General features: G+C 27.5%; 3 protein-coding genes and 1 long non-coding RNA gene across 16 annotated transcripts in view; 1 reads left to right on the forward strand and 3 right to left on the reverse strand.

Annotated features, from left to right (window-relative positions):
* Window positions 1-10747, reverse strand: LOC132917623 (uncharacterized). 10 transcript variants are annotated; one of them, XR_009660310.1, is made up of 12 exons: window positions 10375-10747; window positions 10085-10318; window positions 9289-9379; window positions 9001-9220; window positions 8768-8903; window positions 8419-8656; window positions 4362-4455; window positions 4147-4218; window positions 3760-3846; window positions 2612-3494; window positions 2370-2450; window positions 2-2296 (listed from the first exon to the last, which is right to left on the reverse strand). It is a non-coding gene; the product is annotated as an uncharacterized LOC132917623 (long non-coding RNA). The 10 variants fall into 10 exon arrangements; XR_009660305.1 differs by having other exon boundaries at window positions 3-2296; window positions 2550-3494; XR_009660309.1 differs by having other exon boundaries at window positions 1-2296; window positions 2370-3494; window positions 8479-8656.
* A 641-nt stretch (window positions 10748-11388) lies between these two features.
* Window positions 11389-21166, forward strand: part of LOC132917775 (small ubiquitin-related modifier 2-like) — a 29543-nt gene continuing 19765 nt past the window's right edge. Inside the window, exons 1-4 of one of the 4 annotated variants that reach the window (XM_060978661.1) lie at window positions 11394-12187; window positions 13106-13246; window positions 13463-13577; window positions 13870-14539. In XM_060978661.1, the coding sequence (XP_060834644.1) occupies window positions 13107-13246; window positions 13463-13577; window positions 13870-14403 (789 nt within the window). In that variant the 5' untranslated portion in view covers window positions 11394-12187; window position 13106 and the 3' untranslated portion in view covers window positions 14404-14539. Of the gene's footprint in view, window positions 12188-13105; window positions 13247-13309; window positions 13578-13869; window positions 14540-21166 lie in introns of those variants that run through there. The other 3 variants (XR_009660335.1, XM_060978662.1, XM_060978663.1) reach the window with 3 other exon arrangements.
* LOC132917115 (uncharacterized) lies at window positions 16400-17425 on the reverse strand. The gene is made up of 3 exons (XM_060977685.1): window positions 17232-17425; window positions 16942-17160; window positions 16400-16878 (listed from the first exon to the last, which is right to left on the reverse strand). The coding sequence occupies exons 2-3, from the start codon at window positions 17087-17089 to the stop codon at window positions 16604-16606; spliced, it is 423 nt and encodes a 140-aa protein (XP_060833668.1). The 5' UTR covers window positions 17090-17160; window positions 17232-17425; the 3' UTR covers window positions 16400-16603.
* LOC132920802 (KRAB-A domain-containing protein 2-like) lies at window positions 17266-18426 on the reverse strand. Its single transcript, XM_060983522.1, has 2 exons — window positions 17583-18426; window positions 17266-17429 (listed from the first exon to the last, which is right to left on the reverse strand). The coding sequence occupies exons 1-2, from the start codon at window positions 18424-18426 to the stop codon at window positions 17266-17268; spliced, it is 1008 nt and encodes a 335-aa protein (XP_060839505.1).

A 21166-nucleotide genomic window follows, 5' to 3' on the forward strand; every position in this document is an offset into this window, starting at 1 on the left:
GTACAACAATAACAATATTTTCTCCAATTTTTAAATGTAACGTAGGTACATATGTAATCTGTATTATTTTTGTAATTTCTAAATAATCATACAAGCAACATAATATAATAGCTACTGAATATACTTGTATATATATAATTAAAAACTTTTCAATTAAACATAAAAAAATTAAATTAGTACATTTCAAACATTAAATTCCTATTTAATATTATTATAATTAATTGTGAACTATTATAAGTATATATAATGTGTGTATATGTAATAGCGTATAATATACAAATGTGGATAGGTGTAGTATAACAAACAAAAATATTAGTTGATGCCAATTGAGTATGATGAATCAAAAAACTAACAATTAGACATATCATTGGTCCAAAATGATGTTAACATTATAATATGTATGTATAAATATTTCTTTTAAATGAATATAAAGTATTTATTGGGATAGGTAATAGTGGTTATGATTTATAGTTTATTTATTACTAGGGCTCGGAAGTTGATGACCTCAAAAACATTAATAAAAAATTACCTCAAAAAATTATATGTATATTTGTTTTAAATTAATAAAAATATATTTTTTTTAAATTGTACTCTATTTTACTATACAATTCTATATACATTTATCAAAGCTTACAAATTACTCAAAATATGACATAAAAATTACCAAGAATGTCCTTAAAAATTAAATAAAAATTTTTTCGACATTTAGAAAATAATAATTTTCGACAACAACGACTGTAATCGATGAGATAAAATCGGATAGGTACTAATCTTAGTCCGTGGTAATTTCAAAGTAAGTTCTAAGTAAGTTATCAGCATAATGATAAGAAGGGAACTAATATGAAATCAGTAAAATTGACTAAAAATGTGGGAAAATGACCTAAAAATGTCAAAAAATGACTTAAAAGTAATTAACACCAAAAAATGCAAAAAAAATACAAAATAAAAATTAGTTGTGCAGATTCACATACTAATGAAACACATTTGTAGCTAGGAGAGCATCGTCTAAAAAGTTCCAAAAAAAAAAAAAAAAATGCATCAACTTACAAGCCCTATTTATTACTGTTACATTCTATATTATAAAACAATTTTGATATAGATTTATGTATTAAACATTATTATTATTTTTTTTTTTTGTGAAGAGAAATTAAGTGATGAATGATAATTTTATAATGACAGAAATAGTTTATTTACCAAGTGTTAAAAAAAAATAATTAATTAATTAATTAATTAATTAACTTAACTTAACTTCAATCCAAATAAATATATAAAACTTAATATTTAATTTTTCAGTAACAAATTCACACTAGAACAGTTAAAATTGATGGTCCAAAAAATATTCTGGAAGTTTTTATGGGAGGTGCTAAATGTTAGGAAATTAATTGACAAGAACTCTAAATGTATGAAAAATAAAAATATAGAATATTATGTTTAGGAAAATTATTTTTTGAAAAATGAAAATATAATAATATAGAAAACAGATTTGTTAAAAAATAATTTATAGAAAAATAAATGATTGAAAACCTAAAATCATGAAAAAAATCATTCAAAGAAATTGGTATTTATGAAATTTTATTAAAATACCTAAATTAATTTTTTAAAAAACAATGAAACTTCCATATAACAAAGTCGAATAAGCAACAAAAAAATTTCGTAATATGGAGGAATTAAATAGAATTACGTATACATTAACAATAAAGGTCATATTTATTAAAAATATTTCGTAACAGAAAATTTTGTATAATGGAAGTTAGTTATATGAAAGTTTCACTGTATAAAAAAAACCATAAGTTTAAACCTTGCAGTAAGTAGTAAGTACATAACACACGGGTATAGACTATAACTATAAAAGTATATTGAATTAATAAAGTTATAATTTGTAATTTAGGTAAGTATTTTAAGTATAAAATAATATTTAAAATGAAGTCAATTCAAGTAAAACATTTTATATCTATTACATAGTTTTGGATCATGCAATATAGCATCAACAACTGCTTTGCATTAAATCCCAGTTGGCACATGCTGATGTGATGTGCCATCAGCATGTAATTCGTCTACTTCTGCTTCCAATACAGATGTTATTAGTTCAGGAATAATAAAAATAATGTTGTTATGTTCCTGGTCATAATGAACACAGCCTCTATAGAATGTTGTCTGAATGCATGAAAATTTATTAAGTTCTCCGTTATCAAATGAAAGAGTCAAAGCTTCTAAAGAGTTAGGTAACACTTTTCTGGCATATCTCATAATTTTTTCGGTTGTTGACCAAGGATATTGCGCAGATGCTTCCCTATTACTAAAATTAAAAAAACAAATTTAAGTGTAAATTTGAACTAAATTCTAGTTAATAAGAATTAAGAAAAAAATACTTTCGAGCTTCTTCATCGTATAAATATTTTTCAATAAACCGCTTTCATTAATAGCTCTACCATTGATAATATCTCTGAAATCTTATAATTTTTTTTATTATTTTGAGGAAGTCTGTGATGAATATTATTAATAATGATTGCATTCATTTCATCTTTAAGCTCAGTACAATAACTACATACATCTAAACGAGGATGCCCAAAACTGAGATTGAAATTTTTGTGAAATATGGCTTTGTATTTACCAATTGAAGCAATGGGTTGATCTGTGCGTTTCATTTCAATTGTCCATGGAAGATACATTTTATTAAGGGAAAGATATGGCTGCAAGTAACATCGATCTGAATCTTTACGAGAATAGTGACATTTTTGACATTAAATTGCTGAATGTGATTAGTAATGGATACAGTTGTAGTTATATCCATTAATGTGATACAAGTACCACCTCTTTTTTCTTTTGGACTTGAATGTATTTTTTTGAAACTATTTGACAATATATTTAATTTTCTTCTAGTCATACCAGTTATATCAGAAAATGCTTTTGCACAAACAGGTATCTTTTCATTTTCCAAAGGAATAAAATACTTGACAACTAAACAATCGTTTTTAGACAAATTTGCCCGACGATTCGTTTTGGTTTTTCTATCCACATGTATGATAAAAGAAACTTATCTTGTTTAATTTTTAAAGTTTCTGAAGATAATTTGAACTTGAAATTTTCAATATCCTCTAAATTGATTTCAAATACCTTACAAAACGATGAACTTTTATCTTCATGTATACAATTTATTATAAAATCTAATTTTAGTTGATGTTTTTCAAGTTAAGCAGCTAATTTCTTGTTCACTTCCTATCTCTTTCGACCACTATTTTAACTATTATCAGATCAGAATATTCTTGATCTATACTAAATTTAATAGGTGGAATATCTACTGATTCCATCAAAGACGTGGAATTTAATGAAGTTTCATTAACAATTCTTAATTCTGAAATAGTTAAGTTATTAACAGTGATGACAGTGTATGAATTTGTATTTTGGTTTTCTTCAGATAAAATATTCACTTCATCCTCAAATATTGTAAATTCCATATTCTTAATATCAAGTAATTCAGTACACAGTTCTTTATCCTTAAATAATTAAAAAAAATAATGTTATTAAGTTATTAATTACTACAGAAGATTAAAAATAACAACTAATTTATAAATATTATTTTGTTTAATATTTGATTCTTCTATTAAAATAAGCAGATATTTTTTTTAATAAGTTATTTTTAATACTTTTTATTATTTTAAATAATTAACAATTGTACATATTATAATGTATTTTATATAATTTGTATTTGAGTTATTAAAATATGATTGCAATATTTATTTAACTCAAATAGTTTTTTACCTTATTTTGTGTGATATTTTGGATATTAAACAACATACTATGGTTGGACTCATGTGGACTGGGTTGTTGATCATATTCAGTAATTTCCTAAAATTATTAAAAGGTACATTTTTTCACATAAATTATTAAAAACATTTCATATATTATTTATAATATACATTATAAATATTAGAATACCCACCGGTAAGGTATTATAATATTATTATAATATTAGCAATACATCAAATGCAACATCTTTAAATCTTTAATATAATATATAATATATTGTTATACATATAAAAATTAATTAAAAACATTGGAAAGCAGGTGAAATAATAGTATAATGCAGTGAAGTATATTATTTAAGTTTGTTATATAATATAAAATATATTATAGAATTTTTCTTACCTCTTGTTGGATAAAGCTAGCCCTTTCAAAAAATGTATTTGATTTATTGGTTAACTAATTTTCTACTTTATTCTGTAAACAAATAATTGTGTTCTAATTATAATATATTATTATGAAAGTAATTTTTGTTCAATATGGTTGTAGTTAAATGATATTAGTTAATAGTTACCTACTTATAATAATATGAGCTTTTAAAATAAGTACAAAGTGCTTACCTTACTAAAATGATGGTAGGTATGTGTTATCATAATTATTTTCAACTGGCAAAAATAGCTGTCTTGCTACAGCTGTTGTATTTTGTTGATTTTTCTAAATCAAAATAATTATTAAAACTACAGTATGTAAATTAATTGGAGAGTCAAAAGCTATATTATTTTCTACAGCTACTGATTTTCTAATATTAATTTATATATCTTAGCTATAAAACTAATTATTTTAAATCTCTCTCAGAATTTTTTAATATGAATAATAATCTAAATAACAATTATGTAAATATTTTATGTTGCAATATAAGAAGTGTTAACTCAAATTTTGATGAATTAATTTTATTCTTAGAAAATGAGATAGATAGTAAAAAATTAGATATAATTGTGTTGACTGAAACCTGGCATGAAGCTTCCATTCACTGTAACTACAATATTAATGGTTATAATTTATTTTATTCATCCATAAATAGGAATCAAAGTGATGGTATTTTTATTTTTGTTAAAGATATTTTAAATGTAGAATTTTATGAATATGATTTTGTTGAAACTAATTTTGTGAAACTTACCTTGATGAATCTTTGTATACCAATTCATATTCTATTTGTTTATAGATCACCCTCGACTGAGATCAGTAACTTTATAAGTATATTAAGGAAAGTTCTAGATGATTATAAATACAAAAGTGGTTATACAACACTTATTGGGGATATGAACATTAACATATTAGGTAATAATTCAATTAATAACGAATATCTGGATTTATTATCAGAATATGGTTTTGCTTCATTTATAAACATTAACACTAGAGTGCCCATAGGTCGTAACCACTCTTGTATTGATCACATATTTACTAAAAGTAATGACCACTTAATTAGTACAGTAAATGCTGGTGTGCTACAGACTGATATCACTGACCATTTTTCAACCGGTTGTTCTATACCTATTAATAATGTTTACAAAACTAAAAACAATATTTTTCCTGCAATTGATCATGATAAAATTAATAGGTTTTTGGATAAAGAAAAGTGGTCTGAAATATTCAACAAAACAAGTGTTAATGAGTGTTGTAATGCATTTAAAAAAATTATAAATACTGCAATTGATAAATCTACTTCTTATACAGTAATTACTTCCAAAAACAAGCGTTTAAAAGAGTGGATGTCAGCTGGCTTATTATGTTCCACGCATCACAAGTAAGCTCTCTCATTAAAATGTAAACAAAATCCAAATAACTTAAAATTAGAATTACATTATAAAAAATATAAAAATAATTACACAACAATTTTAAGACTATCAAAAGAAAAATTCTATGAAAAGAGATTTTAAAGTGTCTCCTATAATCCAAAATTGATATGGCAACTTATAAATGAAGTAACGGGGTCTATAATTAAATGTAAAGATAAATTTGAAACTATAATAAGTAATAATAAGGTATATAATGCAAATATAGAGCCGAAAGTAGTATCAGATATTTTCAATAAATTTTTTATTGACATAGGAAAACAACTAGCTGAGAGCTGCGTTAATGTGCTGAACAAAGAATTTTCAAATGTTCAAAAACTGGTTGTCCGCAAAAATTGAAATTAAGTACATAAATTTTCGCAAATTATCCGCAAAATTATGGTATATTAAAAAATAAAATAAGTGGTTTTTTAAATTTTTTTTTTATTTGCTAAAAAACTGTTTGTCCGCAAAAATTGAAAACTAGTTCGCAAAATCACGCAAATTATCCGCAAAATAATGGTATACTAAAAAGTGAAGTAATCGAATTTTTTTAATTTTTGCAACATTTCACCAGCATGTCAACCGTTTTTTTTGATTTGCTAAAAAACCACTTGTCCGCAAAAATTGAAAACTAGTCCGCAAAATCACGCAAATTATCCGCAAAATAATGTATATAACAAAATTCAAAAAACCGCAAATGTACATGCTGTTGAAATGGTGCTGATAACGCCCTTTGTAGTACGACACAGTTTATATATAATAAACTAGATACTGGAAGCAAAGTAAAAGCTATTTTTTTGGATCTAGCTAAAGCCTTTGATACAGTAAATCACCAAACTCTACTACTAATATTACCTAGTTTTGGAATAAATGACCGCAGTCTAAATTGGTTTCGTAGTTATCTGACAAATAGAAAACAAAGAGTCAAAATAAATAATGTTACAAGCCAAGATAGTTATATTGAATATGGTGTTCCTCAAGGTAGTGTTTATTCTATACATAAACTCGGTATGTGATCTTAATTTGGATGGTTGGGTAGATCCATATGCTGATGATACATGTCTACTTTTCACGGACAAATCGTGGGAAGGAGTTCATTCTAAAGCCACAATTGGTATAAACAAAGTTTATAAATGCCTTAGTGAAAAAAATCTAATATTAAATGATGATAAAACTATGTTCATGACTTTTTCCATAAATAAAACTCTCACAAATGTGAACGCAATAATAATACATAGCTGCACTAATAGTGAAATATGCAACGTACACACTTGCAAGCGTATTAAAGAAGTCTCAAGAATAAGGTACTTAGGGATTATTTTTGATAACAACTTAAGATGGAATCTTCATTCACACATTCACATAATGTAGTAGGGAAGCTAAGCGCAATAATATATAAATTTAATAAACTCAAAAACTTGATACCAAAAAAAAACTATACGTATGATATATTTTGCCTTATATCAATCAATATATCAATATGGTCTATTAGTATAGGGTGGACTGGGAGATGGCGTTTTAAGACAGTTGCAAGTCAATCAAAATAATATAGTACAAAATTGTTTAAACAAATGTACTCTGGAAGGATCAACTAGACAATATTACTTAGATTTTTTACTTAGACCTATTCGATTACTTTATAAAAAAATGGTAATTATGTTCATTTTTAAACGTCTAATAAAAAAAAAATAACCCTTTTTATATAGACAAAAGAGAAAATAGAGTCTATAACATTCCCGTTAAATATTCAATAAAATCTTTCGGTTAATCATTTGTTGACTATCTGGGGTCTACCTATTTTAATTTAATGCCTTATGAAGCAAAAAAAATATTCACTTACATCAAGGTAATGTTAAAACATTATTTATAACTGGTTATTTTTAGAATTAGTCTAAACTTTTAATTTGATTTTGTAATAAATGCCTCATTTTTATTGTATGTTAAGTATTAGGTAATAATATTCAAGAAATTGTGTAGTGCATAGATGACAACTTGTTTTGTTTTTTATTACTTTTATTTTTTCGACTGTATCTATTATATATTAATTTTTTATGTACATAATCTAAAAATTGTTGTTAAATTCTTTTAAAACTGTATACTTTCAATCCCTAACACAAGCTTAGCTTAAAAGGGATTGAAATAGTATATAAGTTAATATCTTTATATTGTTAATTTATGATGATTAAATAATAATAATAAAAAAAAAAATAATAAATCAACATTTGATATTCTTGACTGTGAATCGCAAATCTATAAGTATTTAAAAAATTGTTGATAGTGTATATACTATAGCTATGTTTATATTTAATTATTGAACATTAATTAAATTATAATCATTATGGTTAACATCAATATACTCAGATATATTGATTCTCTATTCCTTATTGTCATTGGTTATTGCTCAGTTCTAATGCTTTATTTCCTTATAAAATCGACACAAAAATATAATGATATGAAATAAATAATTTTTGACAAATGATGGATAAATAGTGAAGTCAATAACTCAATATCAAGAATCAAGATGAAACTTGGAGGTAAAATATACATTTTTAAGACATAATAAAATAATAATAAATATCTATTAAAGTATACAATTTACATGTGAATATAATTATATTTTTATTATTTATTTTTTAAACTTATTTACTTATTTACTTTTTTTTACTTATTTATTAAGTTTATTGTTTTTTTTTTTTTTTTATCTTTTATTGGTTATTTTTCTTGAATAATTTTGTTTAAATAATTTAATCGAATAAATATCGTTGTTCGTAATAGACAGTGTAATACTTTATTTGAAATATTATAACTATTTTTTTAATAATGGTAATAATTTGTCTGTTACTTTATCCATTAAACCAGGTCCTTTATGAATTTCATTGGTTCCATAGAATTCTCTAAATACCATTTCAATAAACATGTCATATTGAATCATGTCCATCGATGGCTCAAGTAAATTCCCGTCAGATACATATTCAGTCCAATTGTAGTTGAATCCATCATTATATGTTTTTGATGTTTTGACTAATTCAGGATATTTTCCAATAAATTTTCTGGCAACAGCACCTACAACATACTGTAGTCTACCTCAATCATATTCAGATTTAAGGCATCCAAATTTGTTTACAGTGAAAAATATTCATGGAAAATGTAAATAATACAATATATATGAGTATAATAAATGGAATACCTACATTATTATTAATTTAAATGTTTCATTTGTTAAACAGTTGTCTATTTAAACCTACACTGATGAGTGATGAGTCTTGTGTATTATGATTCTCGGTAAATACAACATAGGTATTTTTTCCAAGCAAATACCAACAAAGGCTGAAACAATATTAAAGTAAATATCAAAAATAATTATTAATTACTATTATAATTTGACAATTATTAATAAGTATACAAATTAAAAGTTCCTTCATACTTATACTTGAATTCAAGAGGAAATTATCATTTAACTCCTCTTGACATTCCTTTCACAAAATTAAAAATGTTTTTCAGAACAGTCTGGTTTAGTTTCCGATTTATAATGTACTTTGTATCTTTGTAATTTGTTTTTAAATTATTCAAAAGATTTATAAGAGATTGATTTGTACGGAGTAATATTATACCTTAGTATATATTATACTTTAGTAGTATTATACCTGTAATAAAATTTAATACATAATATATAATTTTTATTTATAATATAAATATTAGTGATGGGTCGAACCCTGATTTTTTAAATCGAACCAAACTTTAAATTATTTTTTCGAACTCGAACCGAACCGAACTTTCATATTTTCTCCCGAACTGAACCGAACCTGTTTATGAATGTGAAAGTAAACTTAATAACTCCAATGATATAATTAATAAAAATCAAATAAAAAAGTCAATCAATAAAATAGTTAATGATCTTGATAAGAATATGTGTATTGATAAAATTATAAAAAAGTCAATATGTTTAAGAAACACAGATATTTTATATTCAAACCATTTTCAGAATTATTTGATATTGGAGAAAACTCAATAAACACATATTTCTGATAAAATATGACATAATAGTAAAATACATAAATTTGGTATTTATTTTCAGTTTTTGAATTCATTAATAATTTACGATTTAATTATAATGTATAGTTAATATAAATAATATATGCATTTGATAAAAGAATGGTTTGTGGTTAAAAATTGTATTACTCTTCGAATAGTTGTTTGGAACATAACTTAATTACCTATAATAAAATATTTGTATTATTTATGATATTAACTATCCGACCGATATTGTCTGTGAACACTTATAATAATGTTATACAGAATAGAAACAGAGTAGCCAAGGGGACAAAGGGTATGAGAACATTTTAATACAAATGTTATTTCCAATGGCAAAGCATAAATTACATTATTATATTATCATAATATAAGATATACAAGAGTAAACAACATATCTAGATATTTATTGGATTTATTTCTTTAATTTTCAGTAATATGACTATTAACTATAAACAATATATGCTCATAAAAATTACCTCGACATAAAAGATTTCAACAAATCACTTTATTTCCCAAACTACTGACTAATTGTACTTCTGATCCAATACACAAATATACTGACATTTCATTGTAATATGAAGATCGTAGATGGTCGATTGCAAAATAATAATCAGCGACTATATTTTGACCTTTGATACAAACTAACATAATTAGGTAGTTACCACAAAAATGCAGATCTACATATGTTGCTACACAGTTCGTACTAGAAGCTAATTAAAAAACATACATCAATAATTAAGTAGGTACAAATAAAATAATTACTCACGATTTTAACGAGTAATGACTCCTTGCAAGATCGATGAATTATGCCTATAAATCCTACTTCAATGGTCTATTGTAACTGCCATACTACACGTAAACACCACTGACTATATTGAAAGTACCTACTAATTACTGCTTTCAAAGATACAGTCTGTCTGTGTCTAATGACAAATATAAATGCATGTTTATAGATCTCTGTGTACACGACTGCATGACCGATTTCAACGACAATAATATGACGTTTGATAAAATCAACGAGTTAAAAAGTTTACTATACAATATTAATACCGCGGACAAATCACGAAGTTCCGTGTTCATTATTAACTCAGTTAAGAAATCCGCGATTTATAATATCAACCGTTATCTCAACGGGTAATTGATGATAACTCGATTCGCCTTCAACGCGGACCGGATTATGCGCAACCTTAGATAATAATAATAATAATAATCTATTCCGTAGCCACGAGTTTACGCAGCGGAATTTTTCCGTTGCCATAACGCCAGCGCTATCTTACGGTTGATCAGGTAAACATTTAACAATGAACATACGAGTTTATTTGGTTTATATTATATTGTATTGTGTTTATTTATTATGTATCATGTTATGCAAACGTATACGTAAGCGATTGACCGACCATTTACAAATACGATCAGATTGCCGTCATCAACGATTGGCCATGACAAAATAGGAGTAGGTAATTCTTATAATAATCGACTTAGCCGAATGATTTTATATCCGTTGATCGAACGGATTCCACACTTTCACAGCGGTGTCGACGAGAAATGTTTTTATTTTGTGTGTTTTCAAACTGGTCGATATGCGTATCATACGATTTTGATTCCAAGATAAATCAAGGGGAATCGATGTAGTATTTGGTTAAAAATTGATTTCATCATTGTTCCTGTTGCGTAACCATTAATACAATATTAATATATGTATATATATAACGATATGTATATTATTATATAATATCCGACATTTTCACCCGAGCCTACATAATAATATTATTATAATAAGTACACCGTCGACAGTCCACCGATAGCATCAGCCCGCGCGCTCATAAGATATCGTCATAATATTATACACCGTCATCCTTATTTTACCGTGCTTAATTATATGTACGTTCGCGCTTTCATAATATGCACACGAACGTAAGGACTGTTTGTTCTAAGTTGTATTATAAAAAATAATATATTACACGTGTGCTTTCCGTAGGCCCCGCGCCCCTGCGTAGGCATCGTTAATAATTGGTTTCGATATACTTGTGTGCCGTACACGTCTTACTAGAGGTGCATCCATCGTCGTCTTCAATATCAGCTACTGCTGTGTCACACCGGGTGTGTCTTGTCGTAAACCGTAAACGGATAAACATAATGTGGAAATGTTAATCTAATATTATTATATCGTTATTATATTGATTACATTGTACCCATTATATTTATTATGTGTACGTTGATTGCATCATCCGTAGATGGTGTTCCCGTACGATCGTTATCGACGTTCCTTATTTGTATCGTTGCGAGTTGCGATAATGTAGTATGTACGCCGGGATGACGAACCACTGCAAGCGTTTAATTATTTCGGTCATTTCATTATTTGTCGTCAGACGTTCGTCCCCGACACCTACTTTATTCTTATTCACTATTCAGTTATTCTTTGATTTGTATTGTAGTGATGCCGGACACTTGATATTTCTTTATTATTATTTTTCATTTTTATTATACCACATAATAAACAGCTGTATATGGTGTATACAGATTCTCTCTACATATTGCGTCTGTTCAGGCTTCAACCTTTTAAGATTCCAACAGTTTTGGTAAGTAAAATCTCAAGTTATTTAAGTTGTATTTAAGTTTATTATAAGGACATGAACGACACACACACACACTACACACATAATATTATATTGTTGCGTCTTACATACATACTATACATGTATTGCCTATCAAATTTACGTTTGTCAGAAACTCAGAGTTTTCAGAACCAAATATTTAATGTTTTCATTAATATACCGGGTCCACACAGTCGTTATAAAGATTATTATTTTGTTGCTGTTACATTGTATTGTCTGTGTTATGAAAAGATCAATTTACCTACGTTTTATTATGTTTCTATGGGTGCGTTCGTCTTGGATGCTTTTGCGATTACAGTGCTAACGATAACGATACCGATATGAACCGTTCGTCTTGGCATAAGCGCTATTTTTTTTATAGTAAGCAATATTATGTAAGCACCAAGACGAACGCAATTTATTATTCGTGCGCGATCATTTCAATGTTATCATTTTATGAGTTATCACGTTAACGTATTTTTATTTAACTTTACTATTCACTCAATATTCAAAATAATTATTATAAATTCTAATTAGTATTTAGTAATATTGTAATAACTAATAGCCAATAGGTACCTAATTATTAATGGATGACCTTAATGAAGAAGAGTTAGTTGGTCTAGCTTTACAACTAGTTGAAGATGTTATATTTTTTTCTTCGTCAGAAGAAAGTGAGGATGATGATGATCATAACTTTGAACTTGCAGTGCCCTTTGTGACTGCCAAAAATACAATCCCTAGAATGGAAAATTATGTAGAACATATTGTACCTCAATTCGACGATGGACAATTCAAGTCCCATTTCCGGTTTTTACTTTAATTATTCAAATTATTGTTATAACTTATAAGCATTAGAACTTTTCTCGAATATTTTTTAAAATTATTTGTATAAATAATTTATAGAATGCTCCCGGAAACATTTGAATTTATATTGAAAATAATTGCACCGAAATTGGTTAGGAAAAAACCTGGCTGTCCAACTATTCAACCTAATAAACAGTTTCTTATAGCGATTTGGAAAATGGCAACCCCAGATTCATACAGGTTTACTTTTTAAGTTACTATTAGAATTAAAAATTAGTTGTTTTATGTCACATAAGTTTACAGGTCAATTTGTGAAAAATTTGATGTAGGGAAAGCAACTGCATTGAAATGTGTGAGAAGAGTGGTTAATGCTTTAGACACACTAACACCAGCTTTTATTGCATGACCTAATGAGGAAAGATCAATAGTAATTAGAAATGGATTTTTTGCCACCAGTAACTTTCCTAATGTCCTCGGTGCAATAGATGGAACCCATATTAATATACCTGCACCTCATGATCATTCAGAGTCTTATGTGAACAGAAAAGGTCACCATTCGATACAACTTCAAGTATGTTATGTTATTGTTTGATCTAAGTTATCACTTATCAGTTGTTCGTTGAATCTTCATTTATAAATTTTCACTAACAATCAAGCATAAACACTGAACTAAATCTTCAATTTTTAAATTTTGGAAAAATTAACCTTATACCTATGACTGTGCTTAGGTGACCATTCAATTAATTTTAAATAACACTTAAAAACTTTAAACTTTAAATGGCTGTGTATACGGCGGTTTGTGTAGTTGAATTAAATACCAATTTAATCATTAAAATTGAATAAATATTAATATGTTTTTATAGGCCGTTTGTGACCATCAGTGTAAATTTATTCACTGTTATGCAGGAAACGTTGGTTCAGTTCATGACCAACGAGTGTTTCGCTTGTCTGATTTAAACGAGGACATACACAACCCTACAAAATTTCCTAACAACTCTCATATTATTGGTGATGCAGCCTACACATTGCACAAACGCCTATTGGTACCTTACCGTGATAATGGACATCTTACTGAAAAACAGGAAAACTTCAATTTTTGTCATTCTTCTGCAAGAATGGCAATTGAAAGGTCATTTGGATTGCTTAAAGGACGTTTTCGCAGTCTTCTCACCACACTTGCTATGGAGCGTGTTGATCTCATTCCAAAATATATTATAGCATGCTGTGTATTACACAATATATGTTTATTAAAGAATGATGATTTTTCAAGTACAGTTGAGTTATTACCAGAAGCTGTACAAGATCATAACCAAATAGGAGGCAATGTTGCTGTAAACCGATTAGGTGTGATTAAGAGAGATGATATTTGTGAACGATTGTCTATTCGTAATGTATAATTGAAATATGTATTTTTTAAACCTTAAAAATTCTGATTGTAGTGGCATATACTTACTTGTTAAACATATTAATCACTGCATCAAACTTAAATGGATGTACTTATATTAAAAATAAAAATAAGATAGTTGTGATTAATTGGCTTTGAAAGTATATTATAATATTATCTTCTTCTACATTATATGAATTCGTGATTTTGGAAATGAAGGATAAATAGCTTTTGTTTTCAGCCAACCATGTTTTTGAATATTATACAAATTTTATACAAATAATTAATAATAATAATAATAATTTTTTTCAAATTACCAACTAAAAGCCACTTGTCTTTGAATTTATCCAATACCTTAAATTTCCAAATACACAAATGTAGACTATTAGTGACCCACACAAACTTAAAAACTAAAACCTAAATGTCCAAAAATAATATGTTTGTGATACTACTGGTAAATCTGAGTAATCATTTTTAAACCATAACACAAGTGAATTAAAATATTTCTTAAATTTTATTTGTGAGTATAATAGTGCTTTTAAAATGATATTTGTTGGTGCCACAGAGATCGTGAATAATAATAATATGCCAACTTTTAAAATAAGAGGACCACTGTATCATAGGATAGGATCTTTGATATCAAAACCAAATGAACAAGCCAAATTTTTACAAATTCATTTTATTGGATATGAAGAACAACAGTGCAGTTAGGTCAGAGAGTGGGTCAGCTAGTATAACATAAAAAGAACAAATTAAAACATAACAGTCTGTCTTAATGTTTTTACTTAATTTTATTAATCAACATTAAAATAACACACTTTTAAAAAGTCTTTTTGTTAACAATGAATAATACATAATTAGTCTTTAATCTCAAAAACAATAACAATTCAAATTATAAGGTAAAAAAAAGTAAAATAGAGAATGAGCAACACATCTTGTTTTTTAAAAATAAAATAACATATATTTAACAAGTCTTTTTGTTAACAATGAATAATACATAATTTTTAATCTCAAAAACAATAACAATTTAAATTATAAAAGGTAAAAAAGTAATCAAAATAGATAATGAATAATATATCATATACTATTTTCCAAAACAGCAACTATTCTTGCTAGAAGACCAAGAGCCTCTTTTTTTGTTCTATTTTTTCTACATGTCTCTTTTCTCTACTTTCCTCTGATATTTTTCTGTTTTCTTCAATAGCAAATATAACCTTATCCACAGAAGGCATTTAATTTAATTTTTTCCTTGGTTGGTCATAAGTATTGGAATTAACAGTAAGAACGGAAAAGTATTCTGGTTCAGAATTAACTCTTTTTCCAGAGGATGATGCATTGGCAACTAGTGATATATAAGGCTTAGAACCAATCAAACTATCCAATAAATCGAAATAAGCCCATGTTCGAGTTCCATTCCCAGACTTACCATTGTGGTCCTTCATAGATTTGTAAGTTCTTTTTAAACCACCAAATTTTGACTGACATTGTAACATGATGGTTTTTTTTCATCAATGCTTCAGCTATATTTTGCCAATTTTTTTTTTGAGATATACGCCCCGAATAGAAATCCTCAGCTCTTTTTCTATATTCTTCTACAAGAAGCAGTATTGCCTCATGAGGCCACTTAAAAATATTATTTTCAGTCTCAGTATTTATATTGTTTACCATTGAAGTTTCATTTGGTTCAAACGTTTCATCAAATATAACTTCGTCCATAAATCTGCTATATTTAGCCTTATTTAAAATTTTTTGCCCAAATGCTGAATCTAAAAAGACAAATAGCTATACTATATAGCATTCCTTTTATAATACAACAAATTATACTATGAGTTTTATTGAACTAGATAAATTTGTACTTCAATTTTTCTAAAGTATTTTTTGAGGACATTGAAGAGCTCCCTGTTTTAATCGTTAACAGACTAACAGACACCAAATAGGTCAGGTAGTTGAAAATTAAATAGAAACTAGTAATGTTAATATTGGTCAAGTAATATATATGTTACGGTAAATGATGTTAAATGGAAATTAACGTAATTCACCGGTTATTAACGTTATTTACCAAATACACAGGTAATTATCGTTATAAACCGGATAATCACATTAATGACCAAATACACAGGTAATTGTTGTTATAGACCAGATATGCACGTGAATCTCAAATACCTACTACAAAATAGGTATTTTTAAAAATAGAAAAAATGCTTTATTATTTTTTATTTGTTTTTACAATTTGTACTCCCATGACATTTATTATTACATAATTTTTCAGCCCCACGGCAGGCACAACGTTTATTATTACAACCAGTCTTGCAATGGCAACGCTGGTACCCTTGAGGGCCCGCAACCGAACTATTACTAGCTGCTTCCCTCAGTGTCAACTGTCTATCACCTGCTAATTTTATCACATTGTACATGTCTAATAGATTTTCTTCGCAAGCAGCTATTTCTTGGCGTGTGTAATTATATTTAAGAAAACCATGTTCCGTACCTATAAAATAATTAAACAATTTTTAATTTTAATAATATATTTTTTCATTAAGAATTAACTTACAGAGTTTGTATAAGTCATGTTCAACTTGGGTGACAACTGCCAGTATATTTCGCGGAGAACCACGAGCTCTATCAACGTCCGGTATAGTTACACGTACAGTTGTGCCTATTTCAAGCTGAGGAAACTTTTCTTTGGAAAGTTTCATCATTTTCTCTCCTTGTTTTTCTAAATTTTTTTTTGAATTTTTACGTGCAATACAAATATTTTCTTGACGATCATCTAAAAAATATTAAAAATAATTTTTAAATATTAATAATTTATTGTTAAATAATTAAAAAATATTTAAGTACCAAGTTCCGAATTTTTTTCTACGATTTCTATGATTTAATTTCCGATTTCGTCTTCTTCGGTGATTGGTTCATTGGTTATTTTTTCTAAATCTTCTTCCGTAATGACCTCTTTTATTTCATCGTTTGGAAGATTAGACGACATTAAACCAATTCTAGCCGTGCAGCCAAACATCGCTTCATATGGCGTTCTACCTATGCCTAATATGTAAATAATTAACATTAAAAAAAAACAATTTTTATTAACTATTAATAAAAATAAGTTAAATGTTAATAGTACCTGAATGAAAAGCTCTATTTTTTTAAACTGAATAAATCTTAATGCCGATGGCCAATCGGAACTATTATTATCACCCATCCAAGCAGCTAGCATTTCTTGGACGTCTCTATTGGCTCGTTCAACTGACCCCTGACTTTGACTATGTCTTGGCTTTCCGTGAACGATTTTGACTTCATTCCACATTATATGAAGTTCATTAATCACCGAATTAACGAATTCTCTCCCGTTATCGGATTGCAATATTGCAGGTGCCCCAAATAACGTATAAATATCGATAAGATTATAAGCGATTTCTTCAGCGCGTTTTGATTTTAAGGGTTTCAATATTACGTACTTAGTCAAATGATCCTGGTAATTTATTATGAAACGATAGTCATTATAATGTTGAGATTGCATGTCTATAAGGTCAACTTGTGCCCGTGAGTTGAAAGTTGACTCTAAAATTGGTTTAGATACTAATCCTCTTCTTGGGTGCACTGCTTTTTTCTGACATTGAACACATAATTTTAAATAAACCATAACTGTTTCGTTTGTTATATTGCAATTTTTATTTTTCAGTTCTGCCATCATACGATTTCGTCCTCCGTGGCCGATGGCAGAATGTGTTTCGTGAAGAATATCAAACACTTCGTCAATTTTAACGTAATACAATACAACATTTTTTTCGTCTACTGATCTAATAAGACGTTCTTTTCCATTTATTTTTAAAATATCGTACTTACGTACTACACGATAGTCCTTCATTGTTTTAGCTTCACCGACAGTTTTTAAACACATTTTTGATTTTTTAACTTGTTCAATAACATCATTGTAGTCTTTAGTAGACAAAAATGAGTTATTATCATCTCGTTTGCTCGTGAGAATATTTTTCAGTTTTTCGTTGAAAGTTGTGCGAACAGTTTGAATATCGATAGCCATTTTAAATAAGTGGTAAATACGACGACAGTTGTACACATACTAAAGTAATAATCTATATAAATTTTCGTTACGTATGATATTTTCAAATGTAATCTCCACGGCTATACCGATGTTATAATATGTATAGTAATTGTATACTGTATAGGCCCAGTGTCCACCTTATCTGTGGCCGATAAAGAGTTATTGATTTACCCAATTAGTACCACAATTAGTTTAGCGATCACTTTATCATTGCTCGTTGGACATTATTTTAAAATAAAATTAACATTTCCCAAATCATACGGTTATTAACGTTATTCACTAGAAAATAACGATAATTCCCACATTCGTAGGTAAATAACGTAAATAACCGGCGAATAACGTTAATTTCCGATGTAACATCATTTACCGTAACATATATACATGCGTAGCCAGCTTAAAAGTTAGAAGTTGATATGAAAAAAAAATATTAAACTAACCTAGTCAAAAAAATTATATGTTTATTAATAATTACAACCAGGGTCACACATAGCAGTGGTGTGCAGACCTTTTTCAACATGTGGGTTTGAGTGGGACACAGTACATGCACGTACGCCATAAACATTACACATATATTATGAATATTATAGGTACTCAACAACTCAAGTTTATTTATTTCAAGTAATAATTATCAAAATATCCTACCTACAATTTTCAAGTGTGGCCTAGGTCCCATTAGTGAGTAGTGACATTTCTGCAAGCCACTGACACATAATTTAGTGATAATACAACTTTTTTTTTTTTTAAATAAGAACTAAATATTTCATCAAAAATGTATTCAAGTATCCAACCCAATATCCCAATCCCATCTCATTTAATATTAATTTAGCTAATAAGTTTTAACTATACCTAGTTAATAGTTATAAATACTTATGTAAAAACATGATTTTAATTTTGAGAATTAAGCTAAATTATTAATAAACTAATAAAGAATAAGATTAAAAGTTAAAACAAAATTAACGATTTAACTTTTAACTTTTTAACAAGTTAATGCACTTTTACATTTCATTTTCAACCCCTTTCTTATTTCAAACTGTATCTAATATTTTTATGTCTTATCTATCAGAGGTAGAATTGCAGGTGACTAATTAATAAATTAATCAAAATCCGCTCAATAACGACATAGGTACCTGTCTAAACGCTTTGCTTCTTCAGGCGTCATTTCCACAATGTAATGTGACTCATCATCACCATCTATAATTGTCACTTTCATCTTCGAATTATATAAATAATGACTTCAGTGCTAAGTTAAAACTTATTACTAATTAACATCTAGCTATTCTAGTTAACCGTTCAAGCTTGAAGCTAGTAATTTATGAAAACATTTTCAATGTTACTATCATTATTCCGTAATCGTTATCACTAACAAACGCTTTAGTCCGTTCGTCAACACCCCAAAGCGCTGGCGCTTTGGCCGCACTACCTATTTTATGAAATCGTTTGTGAGCGCGAAACAATGACGTAGCTACAGTATTCATGACGTCACGGTTATAGTCTGAGCGTTTCAATGTGCCAAGCCGAACGACACTGAAGCACTGATAAGCACTTATAACGTAAAAAGCGTCTAAGACGAACGCACCCTATGTCGTATGCGGACCTGACATTAAAATAACGCAGTGACTATTTTCACGTCCTGTCTCCTGATTGGACGTAATATTAATACTAATAGTATAACTGATATCAATTACCATAATTGATAAGTGCCACTTATTTATATTTTATAAGTATCTTATAGATGTAATATGATAATATAACATTTCCCGCATAAATTTAAATATTTGAATAATATAATTATTATATACTTATTTGTACTAAAGATTTGTATAGTACGAAAATCTTTTTTTTTTGTATTACAACGGATCAACATAAAATTAATTGAAATGGTATTATATATAGCAATTATGAATTAAAAATGGAATTACCAGTGACATTTAATTGATGTCTTGATGATAATAGTTATATGACTTTTAGACTTTAGTATACATTGACTACACAACTGACAACTGACTTATTCATAATTTTTATTATTTTATTACACAATTGACATATATATTATATAAATTTTATTATCATATTTATATATATTTTTTTAATTCCACAAAATGGACAACTATGTAAATGCTGAGAATCAAGTAAGACTGTCTATGAATTTGTGAATTAATTATCTATATTAATACTTAATTATTACCCCAGTCTTTGGACCTTGAAATTGGCAAGGAAATTTCTTCTCTTGTTGAGTTGGAAAATGCTATTTCAAAGTATGAAAGTGAAACCATGTCCAACTTCACAATGTTTAGTTCTAGGACCATTGAAGGTGCTAGAAAAAAAGGTTTAAAAAGGCACATAAATCCGATTTTGGAATATGCTGCTCTTGATTATAGGTGTGTAAGAAGTGGGGAGTACAAAATTCAGTCAACAGGTCTTCGGCCACAACAAAGGTATAATTATAGGAATTATGTAACTAAATGTTTAAAACATCTTGGTTTTGATATTTATATTCGATTCTAGTTCTTTTCGTTCAAATTGCCCCGTGTTTTTGACTGTTAGACCTAATAATTGTGGAGAAAAATTAGTTATTAAAAGTTTTGTTCGTGAACACAATCATATATGTAGCAAGGTAAATAGTTAACAAAATAATAATAGAAATTGTAAATAAATTTAAGTGTAATAAAAAAAAAAAATATTTATTGTAGGCAATGTATGATTACTATCCCAAGCAAAG

This window comes from Rhopalosiphum padi, chromosome 1 (assembly GCF_020882245.1).
Source record: "Rhopalosiphum padi isolate XX-2018 chromosome 1, ASM2088224v1, whole genome shotgun sequence".
Classification (NCBI taxonomy): Eukaryota; Metazoa; Arthropoda; class Insecta; order Hemiptera; family Aphididae; genus Rhopalosiphum; species Rhopalosiphum padi.

Coding starts and splice junctions, on each gene's coding strand:
- LOC132917115 (XM_060977685.1), bottom strand. CDS start 17,089: ATGATGAAACTTTCCAAAGAAAAGTTTCCTCAGCTTGAAATAGGCACA. Junction 16,879..16,941: donor ACATGACTTATACAAACTCT/GTAAGTTAATTC, acceptor ATTATTTTATAG/GTACGGAACATGGTTTTCTT.
- LOC132920802 (XM_060983522.1), bottom strand. CDS start 18,426: ATGGCTATCGATATTCAAACTGTTCGCACAACTTTCAACGAAAAACTG. Junction 17,430..17,582: donor AATGCTAGCTGCTTGGATGG/GTGATAATAATA, acceptor TTTACATATTAG/GCATAGGTAGAACGCCATAT.